Source organism: Patagioenas fasciata, chromosome 20, assembly GCF_037038585.1.
Source record: "Patagioenas fasciata isolate bPatFas1 chromosome 20, bPatFas1.hap1, whole genome shotgun sequence".
NCBI classification, from domain to species: Eukaryota; Metazoa; Chordata; class Aves; order Columbiformes; family Columbidae; genus Patagioenas; species Patagioenas fasciata.
Window position 1 is genome coordinate 8,482,343 of NC_092539.1, and position 21,894 is coordinate 8,504,236.

Sequence of the window (21,894 nt, forward strand, 5' to 3'; positions counted from 1 at the left end):
TATGGCTTTAGGAGCCTTCAAGTTTCTCAGGAGTTCGCAAGCAAAGAGGCTCAATACAGTGCCAGCAAGAAAAGGGCCTTTCCCTGCTCCCAAGGGGGTTATTGCCCCATGTTTCTGCATGCATCACGACTCACCAAGGCCAGCCAAAGGCTCTTTGCATCCCCTGTGCGTGTGTCTGCACCCCAATTGCTGCTCCTCTGCTTCCCACAGCAGCGGGAACTTCCCACACCTGGGTGAAAGCTTTGTGAACAACACCCTGTGTTTGAAGACGCAGGGACAAAAAGGTCAATCTCAAAAAAACATGGCAAAGTAGTTTATTTCTTTTTTAAACATTTTTTTTCTTTTCCCCCCCTCTGTGATTCCCCCAAAGTCCTGTACAGCAGATCACCAGGTGAAGGTTAGCAAAAGCCAGCCCTTTGCCCAGTTTCCAAGCTATATGGGAAGGAAAGAAAGGGAAAAAATAAGAAAAGAAGGCTGGCAAGAGAAATACGGTCACGAGAAATGCAGAGAGGGCTCGATGCGTGGAAACAAACGTCAGTGAGCACTGTACACAGGAGCGTGGCCACAGTGGCTGCTTCCCACCCCTGGAGCAGAAACATTGTGCTCCCAAGATGCGGCACCACAGGGACCAAGCCCAGAATATTAAACATGTACAAAACCAAACCCAAGCCACCCCTTCCCCACCCCAAACAGACCCCCCTCCCACCCCGAAAAAGTCAAAGACTTGCAAAGACTGACTTGTACTTCAAAAAGATTTCCTCTGGAATTAAAAGCCATCGTGGTTAGAAGTAAAATATCCAGTTGGGCTGCATACAGTGGCTCCCCATTTCATCTTTAAAAAAGAAAGCTGAGCCCGAGCATGGCACTGAGGACACTTGAGTCCCTTGCAGCCAGTCCATCCTCCACCAGCCATCCCCAAGTCCAGCGCGATGCTTTTAACCTGAATAACGCCCAATCCCGGAGAAAGAGGGTTGTTTGGTCAGACATACGGTGAGGATTGCGAGGTTGAAGGGGAAGAATCGAGACAGGCAGGAGAAACCAGAGCATCAAAGTCCCCACATCAGCGCTGCTGCGAGGAGTGATTCCTTCTCCCAAAGCGCTGAATTAACCGAGCGGCTCCTTTGCAGCTGGTTTAGTGCAGAGGGTCTGTACCTGCTGCTCTGCCCTGGTTGGGTCCAAGCTGCCCGGCTGTGGGAAATGGCTCGATGAAAAATGCAAAAGATGTGGCTTTGCCTAAATCTAAAGTGTTTTGATCCATTCCTGGGTGGGGAGAAAGTGTCATGTGTTTTTTAAAAACAAACAAAACCCACAAATGCATGTAAAAATGTGCATGCAGGGGAAGTGGGGACATACACAGTCACACTCCTGCTTGCCCAGCTCTCACTCAGAAGTCACGTATGGCATTATTTGGAGCAGGGATGCCGATTATTCGGAGGGGATGGGTAGAGGTGTATTCCTCCATCCAAATTTCCATAGCCAGGTAATGCAATGGGTTTGCAACCCGCCCAGCCCAGCTCCATTGAGGGGCTGTGGGGCTGCGCCAGGGACAGGCTCTGCACCCACCGGCCATCCTAACCCTGTGGGGATCACACCTGTCACCCAGGAGTAAATAACCAACTTGAGGAGTGGGAATAGGGCAGGACTGTGCACATCACACACACACAGAGCAGTGCAGGAGGGGGTGGCAGAGGGGTGGGCAACCACAGCCCTGCTTTGCTACGGGACCCAGGAGCCGTCGGCCACAGCGTGTCCCCACACCAGGGCATCAGGTACCCCCTGACGTGCCCTGTGAGCCACTTTGCACCCCACCCCGTGTCCCATTACTTGCTTGTCATCAGCGCTCCAGCTGAATGTTGAGGAGGAGGGGGTGTTTACTCTGTATAAAAGGATGCACAATATCAAAATCCTGTTTATAAAAGAGAACAAAAAATGCAACGCAGCGCTAGAAAACCTTGCATCCCAGCTGCAACCATCCTCCCCCTCACTCCCCTTTTGGTTAATTTTTTGCTACCCCTTTCTATCACCATTTAGCACATCTCTGCCCACAGAACGTAGAAATACATTCAATTATTTTCTTCTTTTCCTTTTTCAAAACGCTCCTATGGATTTCCAAAAGTTCTCCCTGACATTACAAGCCCCGGCAGCAGCAGCGAGGTGCGATGTGATGCTCCGGGGCTGGGCGAGCAGCCAGCGCCTCACACATCGGTGCTGATGCTGCGGCTGCGGGAGAAGGCTTCCCGCATGGCCGAGAGGCGGTTGGGGTTGAGGGCTTGCAGGTTGGCCACGCTCACCGGCAGATCCAGATCCTCCTGGCTCACCGTCTTGTAGCTCACCCGGTCCCCCCCGTTGTGCAGCTCCTCGGGGGGCTCCTGCAGGAAGAAGGTGGGGGGCTCGAAGGGTGCACAGCTGGGGCAGCTGGGTCGGTTTGGTGCCGGCTTCTTGCCGAAGGGTGACGAGGACGCGTAGAGCGACGGCCCGTTGGTCAGCACTACGTTGCGGTTGCAGTGGAGCGGCGGGATGTGGGAGTGCACGGCGAAGTCGGGCTCCTCCTCATCTTCCTCGGATTCATCCTTCTTGCAGCAGTAGTACTGAAACGGGATGGCCCCGCAGGGCCGGGGCTCAGACAACACCCCAAACCATCTCCCCTGTCATCGAGGGGCTGCCCCATGTGTGTCACCCCTGGGGATCAGCAAGGAGGGGAGAGCAGGCTGCCCACAGGCTCCTGTTGCCAAGGCAGCACCCTTTGGGGTCACATCCCACCCCCGAGCCTTACCTGGAGTCTACAGTAGCAGAGGACAGCGATGATACAAAGCAAAATGACAGTTGCTAATATTCCACCTGTGATGACCACGGTCCCGGCTGTCATCCGCCCTCTTCTCCATTAACAGCCTGTAAAAGTGAGCACACGGCGTGATGGGGTGCAGTGGGGGGTTGGCTGGTGCTGCAACATTTAGTAAGCAGCAGCTCTGGGGTCACCCCGGGCTGTTCTGCATGTGGGAGGAGGAACCCAAGGGAAATAAAACCTTCCACCCAGTGTCCGTGGCACCCAGTGCACCCCCTGGCTCCTACCTGGTGGCCTAGAGCTGTGGTGATGGGGGAAGGAGCTTTGCAGTAAGGATTTCTGAGCTGTACACATTTTTTCTCTGAGCCTATAATCCATTTTCTCCATGAAAACAATGTGTTATTTTAATTTGGAATAACCGGAGCTGCTAAGTGAGCCTTTAATGACTGCAGAGGCAGGCGCTCTGCCTCCCCGAGCAGCGAGCTGGGCTCGGGGATGTGTCTGCCCGGCACAGCGAGCGCTGAGCTCCCCACCTTCACCACGGCCAAGCCGCAGCAGAACGAGCGCAAGCTCTTTGCCACAGGGTCCCTTCCAACCCAGACTATTATTTTATGATCTTATGATGCTGGGGAGACATGGACCTGCCTGCTCACACCTGCAGCTGTGCAGACAGCGGCCCCGACACCAGCATTGCTCCACTGCTAAAGCTCCAGCAGCCCTTTGGTGCTGCAAGTATCAGGCTGGGAACACGAGAAGTGACATAAATTAAGAGAGAAATCATACTCTGGCCACCTACTCTACAAGTGCTTTAACAAAGCTGGCGTCCAGCTCACGCTATCAGGTTAAAACAAAAAATCCAGCCACCCCAGCCCCAAATTACTTCAGCACCCGAGGAAAAGCAAACGTATCTGTCAGGGATTTAACCTCCTTCCAAAGAAAATAAATCTGTGTCATATTTTCAGGCGCTTAATGTCCTGCTAAAGTTGAGTAAGTGCTGAATGGATAAAGCAGTATCGCATTTTATGTTGCTGCTGAGCAGCGCTGTAGGAGGGAAGGTAATTTATAACGATGTCTGAATGCCTTCTAGCACCGTGCGGCCATGGGCAAGCACTGAGCCAAATCCTGCCCTCAGTGCTTGGGCAAAATACTCTGAGGAGGCTCAGGGGGGAGGAACACAGTCAGGGTGAGGGTTTGCAAAAAAACGCATTAGTGGTTTAGAAACTATGGTTCCAGGTTCAAGAGGGATGCTCAGCCCTGCAGCCTCTCAGAGACGGGTGCTGCACCCATCAGAGAGGATCAGCACCCCAAGATGAAAGGTGGCAGGGATGGCTCCTCAGCTTCCTCACCAGTTAATTAAACAGCCATCTACCAAGGGGACAAGCCAGGGTAGCACAAAGCCAGTTCTCGTGGTTTCTGTCCAGTTACGATCAGCCAGACAGCATCACAGCCACCACTCCACCCAGGGCAAGACCATTTGCATTTCGGTCTTTCTTCCTCCCATAACATACTTGTCTGATTAAAGCTGCGTACCTGGAAGCATTAAACTCTGCAAAGGGGGAGGAAAGCAGAGCGTGTGGTGGCCCATAAGCAGAACAATTCCTGTCTAGACCTCCTTTATACATTTGTTCCTAATTTCATGCTCCACAGGCTCCCAGGTTCATATATTTAGTAATAAATATCCTGGTAAAAGGAAGTGCTTTGCAGCTCTGCTGTGGTCTTGGAGAAAGTATGCAGGAGCCCTGGTATGAGGAACGCAGGCACCGGGAGATGCGGTCCCAGCAGACGGTAGCTTGGCTCCGTCATCACCCCTTGGTAACATTAGGAGCCCTCGAGCTACCGAGGATGCCTGAACCCCCCCCAGCCCCTCTGCCCCATCCAAATCCAGCCCCCAGCACGTCCTCCATCACTGCCAGACAGCAGGGAAGGGGCTGCGGTGGGATGCTAACCCCACACAAGCTGTTTGCCCCTGGCTCAGGAGCCCTTTGCTGTAGGGAAGTGGTCCCCCGTGCCATGGGGTGACAGGGGATGGTGCCTCTTGGGGTTACTCAGGGCTGGTTTGGGCACAGGGGAGCTTGGGTGCAATGTCTCCCCCTTCCCCAGCAACCTCCTTTACCTTCCCAGTGTGCAAAGGGCAGGCTGTGCTGCAAAAACCAAAGACACGTCACTGCATGGTTGCTACAGGCTGCTCTGGGACGAGCTGTTTGGTTTTAGACACAATCCCCTGCTGCTTGCCGGCTTTTGGCAGGACACCTATTGCTGCAGCTACAGTGGCACCTTCCCTGCAGCCCTGCAGTGGCTGGGATGTCTCAGAGGGAAAAAAAATGGCCTTTTCTATTCCTTTCAACCTGGAGAAGACACAAGCAGAGCTCCCATCAGCTCCAGTCCTGGCTCAGTCACTTCTTTCCCACTGACACCCCTGCACATCCCTGCCATAACTGAGGACATGGGCTTTCAGGTTGTGTTGCTCACAAGGAGCCAGAGCTACAGCAGCCTCTGCTCCCCACTGCCCCTGGGTACTGGCACAAGGGACCAATGGACCTTCCCGACATGCTGCAGCCCAACCCATAAGCAACAGAGAACAGAACAGAATTGCACTTGGCAATGCAGAAAGGAGAAGAGGGGAGGCTGAGAAATCACCCCACCCCAGCATCCCCTGGACCGCTGAGGATGCCCGGAGCAGGGAGAGGCTGCTCACAGCTGCATCTCGCTCCCAGGCCAGCTCTGCAGAGACAGGACAGACTGGCTGTGCAGCCAGGGCCTCTTGGGATGCCTGCGTGGGAGGAAGGCTCCAGAGCAGCTGGGGAGGCTGAGCTCAGCCCATTCGAGGGCTCCAGTGAACATCGAGCTAACTGCGGCTCCAAAACACTGAGCTCCAGGTGCTGGGGCACCCCAGCCACAGGGGGACACTGGCCTGATCCTGCCTGCTGAAGCTGTGGGAGAATGAGAACCAGGGAATGCTGAGAAGACCACAGTGAAATTTCTCTAAGAGACCCTTAAATGCCCACCTAAGCCATTTCCTGGGATTTACAGGTCTTAAGAACAATCTTCAGGCCAGACCTCTACCTGAAAGAGAGTTCTGTCCATCCCATCCCATCCCACCCCATTCCATCCCTACTCCCATCCCCAGGGCAACACAGTCAACCCAAAGCCTTTTGCAGTTGCTGAAAGTGCCATCACAGCAAGCACCAACTAAAGGGAGAGCGGGTCCCACTGAAACTCTGCTTGTACAAGGAGACCCTGTCTTACCTGTGAAGAGCTGTAGCCCAAGGCTTGTTCTCCTGCAGTGCTACCTGCATCCCCCAGCAGCCCTGGGACCTGCAGTCCATTCTCTGCAGCCAGAAGCAGCACAGCTCTCTACTTAATAAGGAAGCTGGGAATTACCCTTATTCACCCATCTGCAGAAGCTGGAGATTTAAAGTAGCCAAATGAGGTAAGAAGCAACAACTGGCAGCACAGACATGAGTGCTGGATTGCTCACACCTGGCACCCCAGCACCTGGAGCAGGCAGGAGCTTGGACCCCACCATAAAAAATACACAGAATAAACACGCAGCCAGAAACACCCCACACACGAGGGATGCTCAGCTCAAACATGCATGAAACCTCTGACCGCTGTTCTGCTGACCACCACAGGGGTCTCATGTGTGGTGGGGAGTGGGGATCAGCTCTGCCCCAGGCTTCCAGATGGTCAAAATGCAAAAAGGAGAGAGAAAAAGGGGAAAAAAACCCACCCCATATTTCCCTGGGAGCGGAGGAGGACAGCACCGTGTCCTGAAGTGACACCGTCCTGTCTCAGCTTGGCTCTGCTCCGCGCTAGCACAGCCCTGGCTGTGCTGTGTGCTTGGCCGAGCTGCGCGGTGCTGTGCACCCAGAACGGCCTCCGAGGGGGGAGCGACCCTGCATGGCCCCCCTGGGCACGGTCCCCCTGCCAGCTCTGAGCCTCCTCCAAGCATCATGAGCGGTGGCTGCTGGGGGGTCAGCTTATTGGGTCACGCTGGGGAGAAGAGCCAAGGGAGAGACCTCAACAGGGGGGATGTTCAGGTTGGGAAGATTAAGTCCTATGTGGAAACTGGCAGCTGAGCAGCTGAGCACAAATCTGACCCTCTGAGACGGAGGGTCATGAGCTCTGCAAGTCTCATCGTGGGTGGGTGACGGGGCTGTTTCCAAGCTCATCCATGCACAACAAACCCTGATGCTGATGCTTCTGACCAAGCCCTACTTCAGAAGAAAGGACAAGAGCTCAGCAAGAGCCCAGGGACATGAGAGAGCACATGAGTGATGCCAAGTGTCTGAGATGCTGCTTCCCCCTGCTGCTGGGTCTTGCTGCCACTGTTGCTTTCCAGCCCGGAGCTGGGTGCAGGCAGCATTGGGGGTCCAGTACTGTGGCCATGAGTAACAAGAAATCCCACTATAACAAACTGGCCAGTGCAGAGGACACTGGACCTGAGCTCTTGATGCTGCAAAGTTTCAGGGTGAGCCTGGCTTACGCTCCCCTGTTGTCCCACTGGTGCCACGTCAGTGCTACAGCTCTGCCCAAGGGCAAACCCCGGAGAGCATCGGTGTGAAGGGAGGTGGGAAAGCAGCAAATAAGTTAGAAGCCAAAAATACAGTTTGGTGGCAAATACAGCCTTATTTCTGCATTTCCCCCAGTTCCTGTAATCCTACCCAGTCAATGAATAAGAGCCGGGCTGCTAGGAACAGCCGGGCAGCGTGCCAGCAGAAGACTTTGCATTTACGGAGCCAGCGGACAGAGCAGCTGCCAGAAACACAGGCAGAGAACGTGGCTTTCCATATGAAAAACACTTTCAAGCAGAAGGCCTGCATCACTTTTGTTTGCTTCCTCTCTCTCGCACTCCTGGCCTGGGGGCTGATGCTCTGTGCAAAGAGCAGGGATTGAAACAGCCAGGTTTGATGGAGGGTGGGCTGGGGAAGGGGCACGTGGGGGCTCAGTGTCTGCAGACCCATCGTTTTGACAAGAGCAGCTGAGCACACAACACAAGGACAAGATGAGACACGTCTCATCAATCAATGCTTCCTCATCTCAGCACAAGTGCTGCCCATGTGGGACCCTCTGCACCTCCAGGCACCCCGTACTCCAAGTTGCTTTTCAACATTTTATAAGCAGAGAGCACCTGACTCCCTGCAATGCCCTGTTTGGAGAACGCTACTCACAATTTCATGGTCTCATCCATAGCAGACAGGTCCTTTGGGGTGCTGGAGGCTGCATCTGCACCCACTGGGACTGCACTCCCCCCAGTACCTGCTCGGACATCGGTCTTTTGCAGAGCGGCTCCTGCACTCGGTGCTTTCCCTGCATTGAAAATGAGGGTTTGCACCACTAGTGACAGTCCCTGGAATAAGAAGGATTTTTGGAAGTGAGTTTATGGACATTGGAGAGGGCTCCAGCACCTGGGAGATGCAGCCAGGTCTGGGCTGGCACCTGCAGCCTGTGACACCGCCATGAGCTTTCAAATGACAAATCAGAATGAGAAGCAAAACATTTTACACCCACTTGAAACTGCATGTCCCCTTCTGGTGGGTTTAGAGCAGTTACCTGGGTTGAAGCCAATTACAGAGGTCATTGATATCCTTACAGAAGTGACACACAGCTGACAGTTCAGCTAAGCCCGCAGTGACCCTGCTGGGACAGACCCTGGTATTTCAGCTCCCACTGATGTCCAGACCAGAAACAACACATTTCAAAGGTAATCTATCCAGAGTGCCTGATAAATTATTCAGCAGATGGGACATGGCTGGAATAGTGCTGAGCTCTGCAGAACAGGATCCCACTGCATAGGGCGGCTTGGGCAGGGCTGGGGTGGCAGCTTGGGGCTGTGCTGGGGACCAGGGCTCGCAGGGTGACTGGGAACAGCTGAGGGCAGGAGGACAACACCACTGCAATGGGAAGGTGATGACAGCTGGGGTGCGAGAGAACCCTTTCCACTCGCAGGCACTGGCTTGGTGCTCTCTTGTGCTGGTTTTAGTGCCCTGGCAGTGAGAGTTCAGCCTGGAGGTTCAGGCTCATGTACAATGAGCATTGGGCTGACATGGGGATATATTCCCTGGATTTGCATCAATCATAACCCACGATAAACTCCTCCAAAGGTCTGGAAGGGCCAGGGACTGTTCCCCTCTTCTGTGTCCATTCTCAGCCCCTCACAGCCAGAAGCGCTCCCTTGGTGCCCCCCGAGCGGTGCCGTTGGCTGAGCTGGGGAACAGGGATGCTCAAACGCCACAGCAACCTGCTCCTGTCTGCTCTGATTATCATCCGATATAACCGGATATAATAACGATCACATGTATCATTCAAACCCACAATTTTATAATCCAAAGTGTTTCGTTAAATGTGGCACAGCAGCCCAAAAACTCCTAGAAAAGCCACTGAGTTGTGTAGGTTTTATCCATACGCTGAGGACACACCGTATGCGTGTCCCTGCCAGGCTGTCCTGCACAAGAGCTGCTCATCACCCCCCAAACCCAGCAATGGGGGCCCAAGCTATTCAGGAGATACATCACACACCAACAGCCACTCCAAACGTTCAGTTTTCCACAAGCTTAAAAAACCCAGAAGTTCATGGGACAATGAGGGATACCCTTCTGCCAATTACCACTATTAGGTTTTAAAACAGAGATCGGCACTTAGCGAGCCATCTGAATTTTCAGCACACTTAAGCAGGCTGCCTTCAAAGCGAATCGGTCTCGGGGCTGCCTGCCCCAGCAGGGCACAAGAGGGAATATGTGCTCTGCAATAATGAGGCAATAATGTCATTTAATACAACCAAATCACGCCTAATGAAAAATAATATTTGCACAGCTCATCAAAGCAGCATTGAGGCTTACTAAGCACAACTCCAGGCATGAATTTAAATGACTGCAGATGCTAAACGGAGTGCAACGGTGCGGCTGGGGAAGGACGGGGGAAAATGCTGAATCACCTGGATGGTGCGTGTGCTGCCCTTGGGAATGTCCCTTCCAGTGCCCCTGGGGACATCGCGAAGGTGCTGCTGCCTCCCTGGGATTAGGGAAAGTGTCTGCAGACACCTCAGCACGGTCTGGAATAAGCAGGGTATATTCACCCTGCTCCGCCATTCTGACCCTCCGTAGAACTGTTCAACCACATCCTAAAGAGCATCCATAGGGATGCAATCGGTATTGATAGGGATGCTATTGGTATTGATAGGGATGCTAATGTTATTGATAGGGATGCTATTGGTATCGATAGGGATGCAATCAGTATCAATACAGATGCTAGCAACTCAGCACTGCCCAGCGCTGCATCCCTGCAAACCAGCCCTACGCTGGCCTCAGTCCAGGGGAGGTAAACCCAAAGCCAGGCCTAAAGAAGGAACTGGGACAGACACGATGGACTCGTGCAGGTCCAGCCCCGTGCAGGGTGAACTGTCACAGCCAGCCAGGCTCTGTCAGGATTCGAGAGCTGCTGTCAAACCACACCAGAGGGTTTCACCCTCCCCAGTCCCACCTTTCACTGCCCAAACAATCACATTTTGCTTGAGTACCAGGAATTATTTCCATACATGCGCTGGAAAGCAGGCTGTAATCCCAAACACACATAAGCAGCCTAAACTCTTTAAAAAAAAAAGAAAAAAGGAAGAAAGACAGGCTGCCTTTCCACCCTGCATCATTTAATCACCTCTTGAATTATGATTTAGTCTCCCTGAGATATTAGCATCAGAGAGAGCAGGTTTTGGTATTAGCAGCTTGAGATAAGCTACCGTAATCACTGCTGAGTGGGAAATAAAGTGGGGTGGGGAGCCAACTTCTAGCAGGACAGTTTTGCAGGCTGGAAATGTCCCCTGGCCAACCTGAAAAGCTTGTATTAGATCACTGAGAACTAACAAATCTTACTCCTGACCAGCACTTTTTCCTGCAATTCACTGAGCAGGTCTTGCTCCTTCTCCATCACAATCCCACGGGACAGTACAGCATCAAAGGTGGAAAAAAGGGAGTTTATCCTTCTGAAAGAGCAACTCTTTCCAGAATTGCTCCGTTCACCTGGAATTTGAACACGACCACCCAACATGTCCCAGGGATGAGCCCTCAGGGCTGCCCGAACAACCACTCAGGGAACAGCAGCCCCAGCTGGGATCTCCACAGAGATATACATTGCTGCCTTAAAGGAAAAACAATCACAAGAAAAAAGGGTAGGGAGTTTCCATAGCTACAGCTTTACATTGCTCTGGTAAAAGCTCAGATTCAACCCATGGAACGTAAAGCAAACAAACTGTTTTTCCCACTCCAGCCCAGCAAGGTAGCGTGGTGCATGAATAAAGAAGAGCAGAGGGGAGAGAGAACTCAGTGATTTTGGGAATAATGCAGTGGACCTGCAGAGATTTAGTGCTGCCGCCAATGCAGAGGCACTGTCCCCAAACCCTGGCAACGTGGGGCTTGTCTTGCTTCGTATCTGTGCCTTGGACAACGTCACTTTGGGCTGGTGTCAGCACCACGGCTCGTGGGGAAGGACGCGCACAATTGCAAACTGCCCTGATCATGAACAAGAGGGCGATGGGCTGCCTCATTGCTTGTGACCAGGAGTTTTCCTACAGGCAGTAAAATCTCCTTATGTTATCCTTTTAAATAAGGATTTATCATTGCTGCATCAGGGGAATTAATACAGACCCGTCTGAGAGGGTAATTTTCGGATTCTTGGCAACTTACACTGAATCGGCTCCAGTAAATTTTCCTTTTTGTCCTCACCTTAATTCTGTTACAGCTTTTCCTGGGAGATGAGAGAGGGAAGTATTTAACTCAGAGGAAAAAGAAACCCCACAGCAACAAAATCATAAGCAAAAAAAAGTGGAAAAGATAAAGTAATTCACACAGCTCAGCTGATAACTGTCATTAGACGAATACAGAAACCGAGAAAACCTTCACGCAAATTGCTCTACTCAAAACCACGTGGGTTTAACAGAGCTGCTGGGATCAAATGTTTGAAATATCGACTGTTCCCAGGGACAGCATCTTTCAGAAATCAAAACACACGTGATGGATCTTTCTGCCTGGCGTCAGCACCGGGACGCCGCAAGCCCTGTCTTTGAAATGACTCCTGGATACTTGAGAGGCCTTGAGAAGGACGCGGGGGTTCCTGCTCCCCACACGCAGGCTCCGCCGTCCCCTCGCCATCCCCAGGAGACAAAGCAAGGCTACCGCCAACACGGGAAACTGAGGCGGGCTGTCCCCACCACATCTGCCCATAACCCCCAAGGATGGGGGCCTCCAACCCTCCTGGAGAGCAGGAGGAGACTCGCACCCCAGTGCTGCCCCAACTCTACCCCCAAATCCCAGCTGAATTGCACCTTTTTTCACTCGCACAGCGAGCTCATGGCACTTGAACATGTTTGTTTGAGCTCGTTGGGAAGCAGGTGTGTCACAGTGTTAAATAACACATTCTGCCCCTGAGCTGTTGGGATGAAATGGGAACCCATAACCAAAGCAGCTCTCTAGACATCACCCTGGCCATGTCGATGCTGTAGAAACACAACGAGCATGCTATTAACAGCCTGCCTCAATGGTAAACCAGGCACAAAACTGCTTAATGGATAAATTTAAAGTCTTACAAAACCCAGACCTGCAAATGCGAGCATCTTTGCTGCCCTGTGCCTGGTTAGCAGACCTCAGCTCATCAAAACACAGGCACCCCGCTCGCAATGCACCTCTGCCAGCAGGAGATGCCCCTCGCAAGGTTAAACAGCCCAGGGGTCTCCTCTGGGAACTGGGAATGTATTCACTGCTTCCCAAACCACCGGCCTGTTTAATAAACCACCCTGCGCCCTGGCTGCCTCTGCTCCGGGTTTGACAGCGGAGAGACCACGCAGCACATGGGAGCCCTGGAATTCCTGCTGCAATCACACGATGCTTCAGTTCTGCTTCTGGCTGGTTTAATTAGGACATCATGAAATCACACAAGTTTGTGATGTCTGGGTTACACAGCAATGTTAGCATCCCTATCAACCAAAGCGCTTTTTCTTTTCAGGTTCCTGCAAATGTTCTCCTCTGTACTCAGTTTTGGAAACCTTCTCTTTTTAAGCAAAACCCAGCACCGGCTCCAGCAACAGCGTGCCGGTGTTACACATTTCTGAGGCTGGGCAACTCATCCTCTGCAGACATAGCCCAGCAATATTCACGTTTTATATTTACTACCAATCAAGTCAGACAGTATTTTAAAAGCCAATCCTTGGTCTGCCAATACATCATAATATTTACAAAGGTATCCAGAAAGCAATTAAGATCAGTGCTTGGTTTCTCAGAAACCAGTATCACAGTTTTGTGTTTTCTGTAACCTATGCTGTTTTATTTAAAAATACAACAAAAACAAAGATGTGATGCCAGAAACACGAGGGAAAATATGCGCACCCAAGAAAACCCCACTTTCTGTGGGCTGAATCTGCTCCCACGAGCTACCGTGAGAATCAGAAATAATCCTTGGGAAGTCAGTAATGCTAAACTGCTGCAAATCAGAAAAAGCAAGCTGGAACTGTCTTAATATTAATTGCATAAATATTATGCTTGTCTTTATCTCAGGAGGCGCTGCCTGCCCAGGGGATGTCACATCCAGGCTGCCCGGGAGGGATGAAGAGCAGCCGGGCTCATCCCACCCACGGACCCTGGTTGAAGCAGCCGTGGAGGGGTTTGAGAAACACCTTTTGAAGACTTCGATGCATTTGGATGGGGAATGGGGGGGACACACGCTCCTGGCCACGAGCAGCAGCTTCTTGCCTGTCCCTGTTCGCACAAGGAAAGCAGTCGCAAAGGAAACCCATGGGACAGAGGAAAGTTTGAATTACTCCCCCCAGTCCCTCCTTTGTGTAATATAACAATAAAAACTCAAAATTTGCCTAACAGCAAGCGCAAATCAACACTTTTTATCCGACTCCACTCCCACTCTCGCAGCACGGCTATTTTTCCCCAGATCCCACCACTAATCTTCCCGGGGCTTAGCTACCCAGCAGGCGACACCAATCAAACCGAGACACCTCCTTTTCCTTCCATATTACAGCCTTAGAAATTGCATCCCTGTAAATCCCTGCTCGCATGCCTCGCAGAGGGACACGGGGACAGATCCCCAGCGGCCAGGCCATTCATTGCCCAGGCCACCCTCCCACAGCACTTGCTCCAAAAATGAGCCTCTGGCAGCCTCACTGCTATATTTTTTTTCTGCAGGGGGGAGTATAGCTTGGATCGCCACAAAAGGCATCACGTCTCGCTATGTAACTCACGTATATTGCGTTAACTAAAGAACGACAACGTGCATGCTATTGTTCTGCGCCTGCTTTCTCCAGCCGGATTTACAGTGGAGCCAAATCACAGCAGTTATTTGCATCAAAGGAGAGCCGCTCCTGACCGTCAATCAATTTAAATATTTAAGGGTTGAATCGATTTAAATATTTAAAGGTTGGGATGTTTTTCTTAAGTAAACCTTGTCTGTACCCTGTAATCCATCCCATGGTGTTTGTGGGAAGGAAGAATGAGCATCCCTGAAACGCACAAGCTGTGATCCAGCAATGAAGGCTGGTAACAGGTAAAGGAGAGAGTTGATGGTTTGCCAAAGCTCAGGCAGGACCCACGACTGGTCTTAAAACAAATCCACACTGAGAGCAAAAAGAATCCAGCTGTAGACTGCACGGCAAAGCCCAAGCAACAACCTCTGCTTAAATGGGGATCAAACATTGGCTCTGTACTGGGATTGCACTGTCCCTGCCGGTCAGCTCGGAAAATACTGTGTTATTTCCTAGGGAAAAAAACCCAAACAACTCAGAGGAGCGAAGGTAGAATACTGGGAATAAAAATAAGCAAAGCTATTTGTAGGTAAGCTATTTTTCTCACAGGAAACGGTGCCTGTAAGTGGATGTTTTAGCAGATCTGCGATTCACATGCTGTAGCGCAGTCGCTTCAGGGACTCGTCTGGCACTTGCCTGTGAACACCCTCTGTCTCCAGGCACGCTCCGGCATCATCACAGCAAATACCCGCCTCGATGGAGCCTGTGTATCATCCTTTACGACAAAATCTAAGACATCTCTCTGTTGTGATTGGTGCCAGTTTATGAGTCCTTGAATCTCAAGACATTTTGATCAACTTCAGTCTAAGCGACCCAAGATGGGGAGAGGTCGAGGGCAACAACAACTTCTGGATCCATCACAAGGCTGGGCTGTCCCCAGAGGGTTTCAAAGCAGCCACATCACCCAGAATCCTGGGTATTCATCTTCCCCCAGGCAGCCAGTTTCCTTTCATTAATGCTGATGTGTTTTCCCCTTTAACCTCAAACAGCTCAAAACTCTCAGTGAATAAAGAGACAACATGGCTTTGACTGATGCCAGCTCCGCAGGTATGAGTAGAGCAGGCAGTGCTGCAAGAGGCCACTTTTGTTCATTATTGTCCAGCTTAGATTTTCAGGCAGCTGAGGAACACGGGACTGTTCCGCACAGAAGAAAATGAAACCACAAAGGACTTTTCCTCCCAGTTTGCTACGAACTCCCTCCAGCAGAAAGGAAGGAAATCCCAGCTCTGTGGTGCGCCCGCTGCTTGCAATTCCCCCAATATAATGAGCTTATGAGCTTCAGCAGCTCAGACCCTTTGATGAACTTGTACCTATAGAAAAGTCATAGAGTGGCCTCAAAGCCACACCTGGAGCTGGTGGTGCCAAGGGCTTCATCCCCTGCCTGGCAAGAAGATCATCTCATTTATCCCCTGCCCAAGAGAGGCCAACCAGTGCAGCCTTGGAAGAGCCTGAGCTGGAGAACGATGTGGGAGACCATGACATGATTTTCTCCCCATCACAGCTCTCAGAGGGGCATAAAATTAATGGTGAGAATTAATTCTGCTTGCCCTGGGGCCAAGGTAAGGAGCCAGGAGCGATTTCTGGCAGGAAAGCGCGCAGATGCGAGGCTGGTGTGAGTGACAGCAAAGCCACATCTCCTTCCTTCTGCCGCATGTGAGCAGCATCCTTGTCACCGGGGTGTGGGCAGGGGATGATGGCTGGCGCTTTGCTTCTGCCAAAAATTCACTGGCCTTTTTTTTTCAATAAGAAGGCTATTAAGTGAACAGGGACGTGACGAATAAAGACGTGGGCTGCTGAGTGTCTCCTCCAGCGGCCTCGCTGAGCCCCCCTCTCTCTGCAGAGCCGCCCACCCTCATCTCAGGTGCTCAGAGGCTGTTGCTTTACCCGCTTCTAATAACATTTATTTTCTTTTCAAAGCCTTAGGGAGGACTCTTTCTCTCCCCTTCCCTGCTGATGTGAACCCTGCTGCCCTATTATGCTGATCTGAGACTTTTTTTGACTGTTGAACTGCTGGTGGTCTCCCCTACATCCCCCGTCTGTGCCCCCCAGCCTGCTCTTCCCACAGCCAGATGCACAATTCCCAGGCTTGATCTGACTGAACTGAAGAGAACAACTCACGTTTTCAGGTTGGATCAGGTCCCTGGGCTGACAAGGATGGGCTGAGACTTGCTTTTGAGTTTCTGGCAACTTTCCTCTAAAATGTCCTTCAGAAAAAGGCAATTATCACAGTACCATTAAGGCTTTCTCCATTGCACAGCCAGATAACTCACTAGGAGTCTTTTGAAATAACCTTTAAACAATAGATCCTGTCTTGTTTACTGAATGTTTCTGAACTCAACAGTAATGCATCCAGATGTCACCCGTGTCTACTGTAGGCCTAACTATTTCTGGAAACAACACCAAGGGCAAATTGCTTGGATAACGTCAGATATTGTTGCAGAGAGAATGTGACAAGTTTTCATCTCTTTGCTAAAAGCCGGGGAGCAGAGAGACGTTTCCCAGGGCGGCAGAGCTGCGTGCACCTTCAGCTCAGCACCCCCCCTGCAGCCCATGGGCAGGTACAAGCGGCACACGCTTTCCCGCTGGGGAGAAAATCAGCATTACTGTCAAGCAAAGCTCGGCAAGCTCACAATCTGCCATGCCGGGTGACGTGTCGCTGCGGGTGGCTTTTGTCCTGGAGGTAAGAGATGAGGAGTTGCCCTCAAGGCCAAGTGAACTCAAGGAAGATGTCCCGGTCCATCTTGTGCTATTATTCTGAATGAAGCCAAACACCAGCTCTGGCCCACCAAGATCAAACTCTGAAGTGACAGAGTAAATGAACCTCCCCTAGCCCCTGACTCTAATCTTGTCTCCACTCCATGCTCTGCCAAGAGGAGCATGAGTACACAGCCAGGGAGATGCCAGCATCTCCCAACAGCATCCCATGCTGATGCTTACACTGTTATCCCCCTGATTCCACTGAGAAATCCACACTCCCAGCCACGGAGGACAAGACAAAATCTTCAGTGTTTAGATTGTGGTCTAAATCGGCCCCATTCCCATCCCACCCCCATGCTGCCTCTGACATGGGCACCTTGAGAACTTCACAGTCCATGGGAGCCAGGTCCTTGCTCTGGTGCCCTGAACAAGGCATGGCTATTATTAAGCTTTCAAGGGAGAAGGGGGTTCAAGGACGCATCAAAATATTATTATGACTTTTAATTTGTTCCCTGATCTTCCCAGCTGACCTCTGCCCAGGGCTGTTCTCGTGGGGATCACAGGCTTCCCAGGTTCCTGACATCCCAGCCTTGACAGATTGGCCTCAGCTGTGATCTGTAGCTTGAAGGTCTGAAGAGGATCAGAGTCCATCACCCAACATGTCTGTCATCCCTCTGCCAATGTGCGGTGCTGGGATATATACTTTTTTCTCAGGTAAAGGACAAACCAATCCTGCCTACTGTAATAAATTAGGTGATAACAGACAACAACACGGGAAGAAGTGTAAATTAGAATGGGAACAAGCTGCAAGTTCTACCTCAACACCTACCACTTCTCCTTCATTCCTTCCCTGCTCTTCTTCAATGTTCTAAGTTGCATCACAAGCCGTGGCTGCCGGAGCCCTGCCAGCAACAGGCACCTCTTCACTGGCCACGTCCTTCTCCATATCCATGACAACACGACAGCCAGGTACCAGAACACGATGAGTGAGAAGGCACCAAGTTATCCCATCTCTTAGACCAGCACTAATAGAGCTAAGCACTGCGCAGCCAAATTAAAACCTCCGAGTTACATAAATACCTCACAGCTTGGCCAGCTGCAAAACCCCTCATGGACCCACGTGCTGGGCAGCAAGGGCATAACCTGCCGTGCCCAAAGGTCAGTGGCACAGGCTTCTTCGGCTTGCGAGGATGCAACTAAGCTCTCTAAGCTGCACATAAATGCCCGAGGGCATTAAGCACCTTTATCTCTTTGCATCTGCCCCAGCAAAACTTTTAAAGGATGCTAAGGAGGGTGCTTAGGTACAGCTGCAGGGCCAGCAAATGTTCTTCAGCTTTAGACACGGGAATACCTTTAGAAGGACTTGGGTCAACATGCCGCTGACAGCGAGCAGGTCCTCTGTCCCTCAGCCACTTTGGAACGTGTTCTCCTGAGATCGCAAGGCTTGTGAGCCTAAACCTTCAGGTTTGGCTCTTGTGTCACCTACACGAGGGTTTTGGGACTGCTGCAGTCTCAATGGAAAAAGATTGAACTACCAGGCTTTGCTGGAAAGCAAAGAGAAACGCAGCAGAGATACAGCCAGTAACCACAGCACTGGTAATGTTCTGCAACTCTTTTGTGCTCAGGTAGGCTCAGGTATTTAAGAACTGCCTGTATTTGTAATCTGTGTTCACTGACAAGACAGCAGAAAGGAACAAATGCTGTTTCTTTCTTTTCCCTTCACATCACCACATCTTTCATAAGTGACAACCAATGTACTGAAGGGTGATAAATCAACACAAACCACTTTGTGGGGGATTTTGTTGAAATTCTTTATATCTACCGAGCAACAGCACCATTCCCTAAGAGGTCCTGTCATCGTTCTGAACAGCAATCCTGACACGCAGAGGAAGGAGGTTACACTTCTAATTACAGCTGCATGGTCTTTAAGGTGTTTGAAGTCTCTTTTCACCAACTGACAGCCGTAATGCATCTTTCTGCTCATTTCAGAATAGATGAAAACCAACCACAAAAGGTTGCAAACAACCTTTTGTTATCTAAACGCCACTGCAACGGGCCACGTGCTTAAATACAGGTGTGTGGATAGTTAAGGCACTTCGTTCATGCACAATTCATGTAAACTATTTTCCCTTAACAGGAATATTTGAAGACAAGATACAATGACTAAAAAACCCCCATCGTTCTGGGTACTTTTGCTCAAAGGAGGTCACTCAGGAGCGCTGTCTGCTCTCTGAACATTGGGATCTCTGCCAGGTTTCCTAAAATGACAGGCATCCATCATGAATGACTGAAGCGCATGATTTTACCATCTAGGTTTTATGCTGATTTCACTGCTCATTTTAGGCTAGAAGACAATCTGTTGAACCTCAAAGTGCAGTCTTCTCTTACCTTTAATTTATTCTGTCAGAAAACTGTCTACCTTAATGAGTATGAGCACACCCCCACTACCTTCCTAGTTTGGTGATCTGTTATGTCAAATATAAATAATCCTGTCTGAAACCACTCGATACGGGGAAATTAAAAGCCATCTTCCCTTGGGGGATTTCTTTCTCCCTCCCACAGCCCCCCCGAGCCTGCAGACTACCTTTTAATGCACTGAACAACGTCCATGTGCTTCTGAGAGCACAGACCTAGACAGCTGCTGTTTTAACCAAATACTGCCAACAGCAACCTACGAATAATTATGCTATCGCCTTCCTCGCATTTACTTCTGGATTCCTCTCCATCACCATTGCTTCATGGTGTGTGAGCCAGTGAGCTGGTTTGCTGCCAAACCTGGGCCTGGGGTGCTCTCTACAAACTCATCTGGATGGATGGGGGGGTTTCTATGTCCTTTGGGGCCAGGACATGAGGTAGGAACAAACCTTTGTCTTAGACGCGCGGCTCCAGGTGAGATGCCCAGACAGGCTACCCAGAGAGGCCAGTCTCAGCCCCACGAGCTGTCCCCCCGGGCACAGAAGGACACAACCCGCACACCCAGGCAGGGCACAGGATGGGGGCAGCTTTCCCACCACATCCCTCAGAGATGCTTTCCTGATCTCCTTCACAGGCACGGCTTTGAAACTAAAGATGCTGTAGAACCAGAAAAAACAAGCCTGGAGCACCCCTATATTTTCATCCTGGTCTAAGGTAGTGGGACTCAACCAGCCCCCTGAGGCAGGCTATCGGGGAGCGGATGCTGTGCTGTTCTCCATGTCCTATTCGCTCTGCCTCCCGCCTCCAAATCCCTTCCCAGCCCTAACTCTCGCAGCCGGGGTCTCCTCTGCCTGCTCTCCTTGCCCGTGTTCCCCCGGGATGCGGGGCTTAGCTGCCGGTTGCCCCGAAGCAGCAATCCCACCCCTGCTAAAAAGCAGTTTAGGATGCACCGGGAAGAGGAGAAGGGGGGAGAGAGAGAGAAGTAAACAATGGGAAAGCATCGCCAAAGACCTCAGCGTTGCGAAGGACGGGGAGCAGGACCCCGGGTGAAGCCGGGGAAGGTCCGTCTGCGAGCGGCGGAGCCTCCGCGCCGCTGCGCTTTCCCCTCCCCGCTTACCTTCAAACGGGGGAATGGTGCCGGATCTCTCGGGTGAGGACCGCGTCTCCCGAAGTCTCCGGCTCGGAGAGCCCCAACGCAAAAATAAAAAGACGCCAGCTCACGGCGCCGAGCAGCCCAGCCGGCAGCAGCCACCCTCTCGGCACATGGCCGGGCCCGGCAGCAGCGGCTCTGCGGGGGAGCGCTCCCTCCCTCCCCGCCCCGCGCCCCAGCGCCGCCGGGGCCGCCAATGACGGCGGCGGGAACGGAGCGGAGCGGCGCCCCCCTCCCCTCTGAGCCCCGCACTGGGGCCGCACGGGCAGCGACGCGTGCTGCCGGCCCCCCCCGCACCGCCCCCCATCCCCCCAGGCCGCGGGAGGCGGACACGGGGTGTGTGTGTGTGTATGTCCCGCACCCCGGGATGCGGGTCTGCCCCGGCGGTCAGGGCCAGGTCTCGGTTCCCGCACTGGGGGGAGAGGGGGGGCCGGACCCAAGGACCCATTTGTAGTACCGGGTCACCCCCCACAGAGTCAGGGGACACGCTGGTTTGCCCGAGGGAATCTTCATCCCCGGTGCTGGCACAGGGAAGGCATCCCACCCCTGGCCCCCCCCAACAGGGGCTGCAAATCGAGGCAAACCCCGCAGCATCCCCCGTTTAGCCTCACAAGAGTCCTGTGACATTTTCCACATGATGTGACTTTGTCCCATGTCCCATCTGGTTTCAGTGTCACCCATCCTGGGATGGGAGCATCTCTTCCCAAATCCGTGCCCGTTCCAGCACAACTTCAGCTATTTTAGAGCCCTCGTCCACAGCTTTCTCTGACAACGCCGACGCTGTACAGGGCACGTTTGGCACCAGCAGTGGTGATTCCCAAGACTTTGTTGGTGTCAGGGTGGTTGTCATGTCCCAGAGCTGAAAAAAGCAGCGTTTGGTAATAGCACAACTTGGGACAAAACCTGGCAATTTGAGTCCCCGTTATCCCTCTAGCAGATGAGCAACCTGCAGAGGCACCGGCACGGAAAGGACTGTCACAAACACGCACAGAGGTTGTCCCCCTCTCCCCAAGCTGGTGTGACAAGGAAGCAAGAACTGCCCCAGCTCTCCCACTGCATCCCCTGGGCTCAGCAGCTGCTCATCCCCAGGCTCTCTGCATCACCTTCTCCCCTGGGCACAGAGGATGCTCAACCTGTCGCGGGAGGCTCTGCCAGCCCTCCGTAATCACACCCGCTGCCATCGGCCTCGGCTGCTGTCACCCACATCATCTGCAGGCTGTCAAACTCCTTGGGTGACACGGACCCTTCTGCAGGCCATGCCTCTTCCAGTCTCCTGGCGATGATGGGAAGATGAGTACGTTAGCCTGGAGTGCTTCTGTCTGTCGGGACGCGTGACTGCTGTCCCGCAGCATTCAATTCCCTGGCCTGACTTGCATTTGCAGTCCCAAACTTATTCCCAAGAGCTAACTTAATTTTTTCTCTTAGGCAGTTTTAGCCCATCGATACTTGTTCTGTCCTTGTTGACTGATGAGGATAATTAGTCTCTGGTTCTTTTATAGCACATCTGCTCTTTTTAAGATGGTATCGCTTATAGCACTCTTTTAATCTATAGAGAGG

The 21,894-nt window shown here is 52.0% G+C and overlaps 1 protein-coding gene across 3 annotated transcripts; it reads right to left on the reverse strand.

Annotated features, from left to right (window-relative positions):
- Window positions 1-125: 125 nt before the first annotated feature.
- On the reverse strand, window positions 126-20,549 carry FAM163B (family with sequence similarity 163 member B). Of its 3 annotated transcripts, none has more exons than XM_071817267.1 (3): window positions 11,458-11,503; window positions 2,774-2,889; window positions 126-2,588 (listed from the first exon to the last, which is right to left on the reverse strand). In XM_071817267.1, the coding sequence occupies exons 2-3, from the start codon at window positions 2,864-2,866 to the stop codon at window positions 2,196-2,198; spliced, it is 486 nt and encodes a 161-aa protein (XP_071673368.1). In that variant the 5' UTR covers window positions 2,867-2,889; window positions 11,458-11,503; the 3' UTR covers window positions 126-2,195. The 3 variants fall into 3 exon arrangements, with proteins under 3 accessions (XP_071673368.1, XP_071673367.1, XP_065709747.1); XM_071817266.1 differs by lacking the exon at window positions 11,458-11,503 and adding an exon at window positions 7,954-8,092; XM_065853675.2 differs by lacking the exon at window positions 11,458-11,503 and adding an exon at window positions 20,305-20,549 and having other exon boundaries at window positions 128-2,588.
- Between the last annotated feature and the right edge of the window lie 1,345 nt (window positions 20,550-21,894).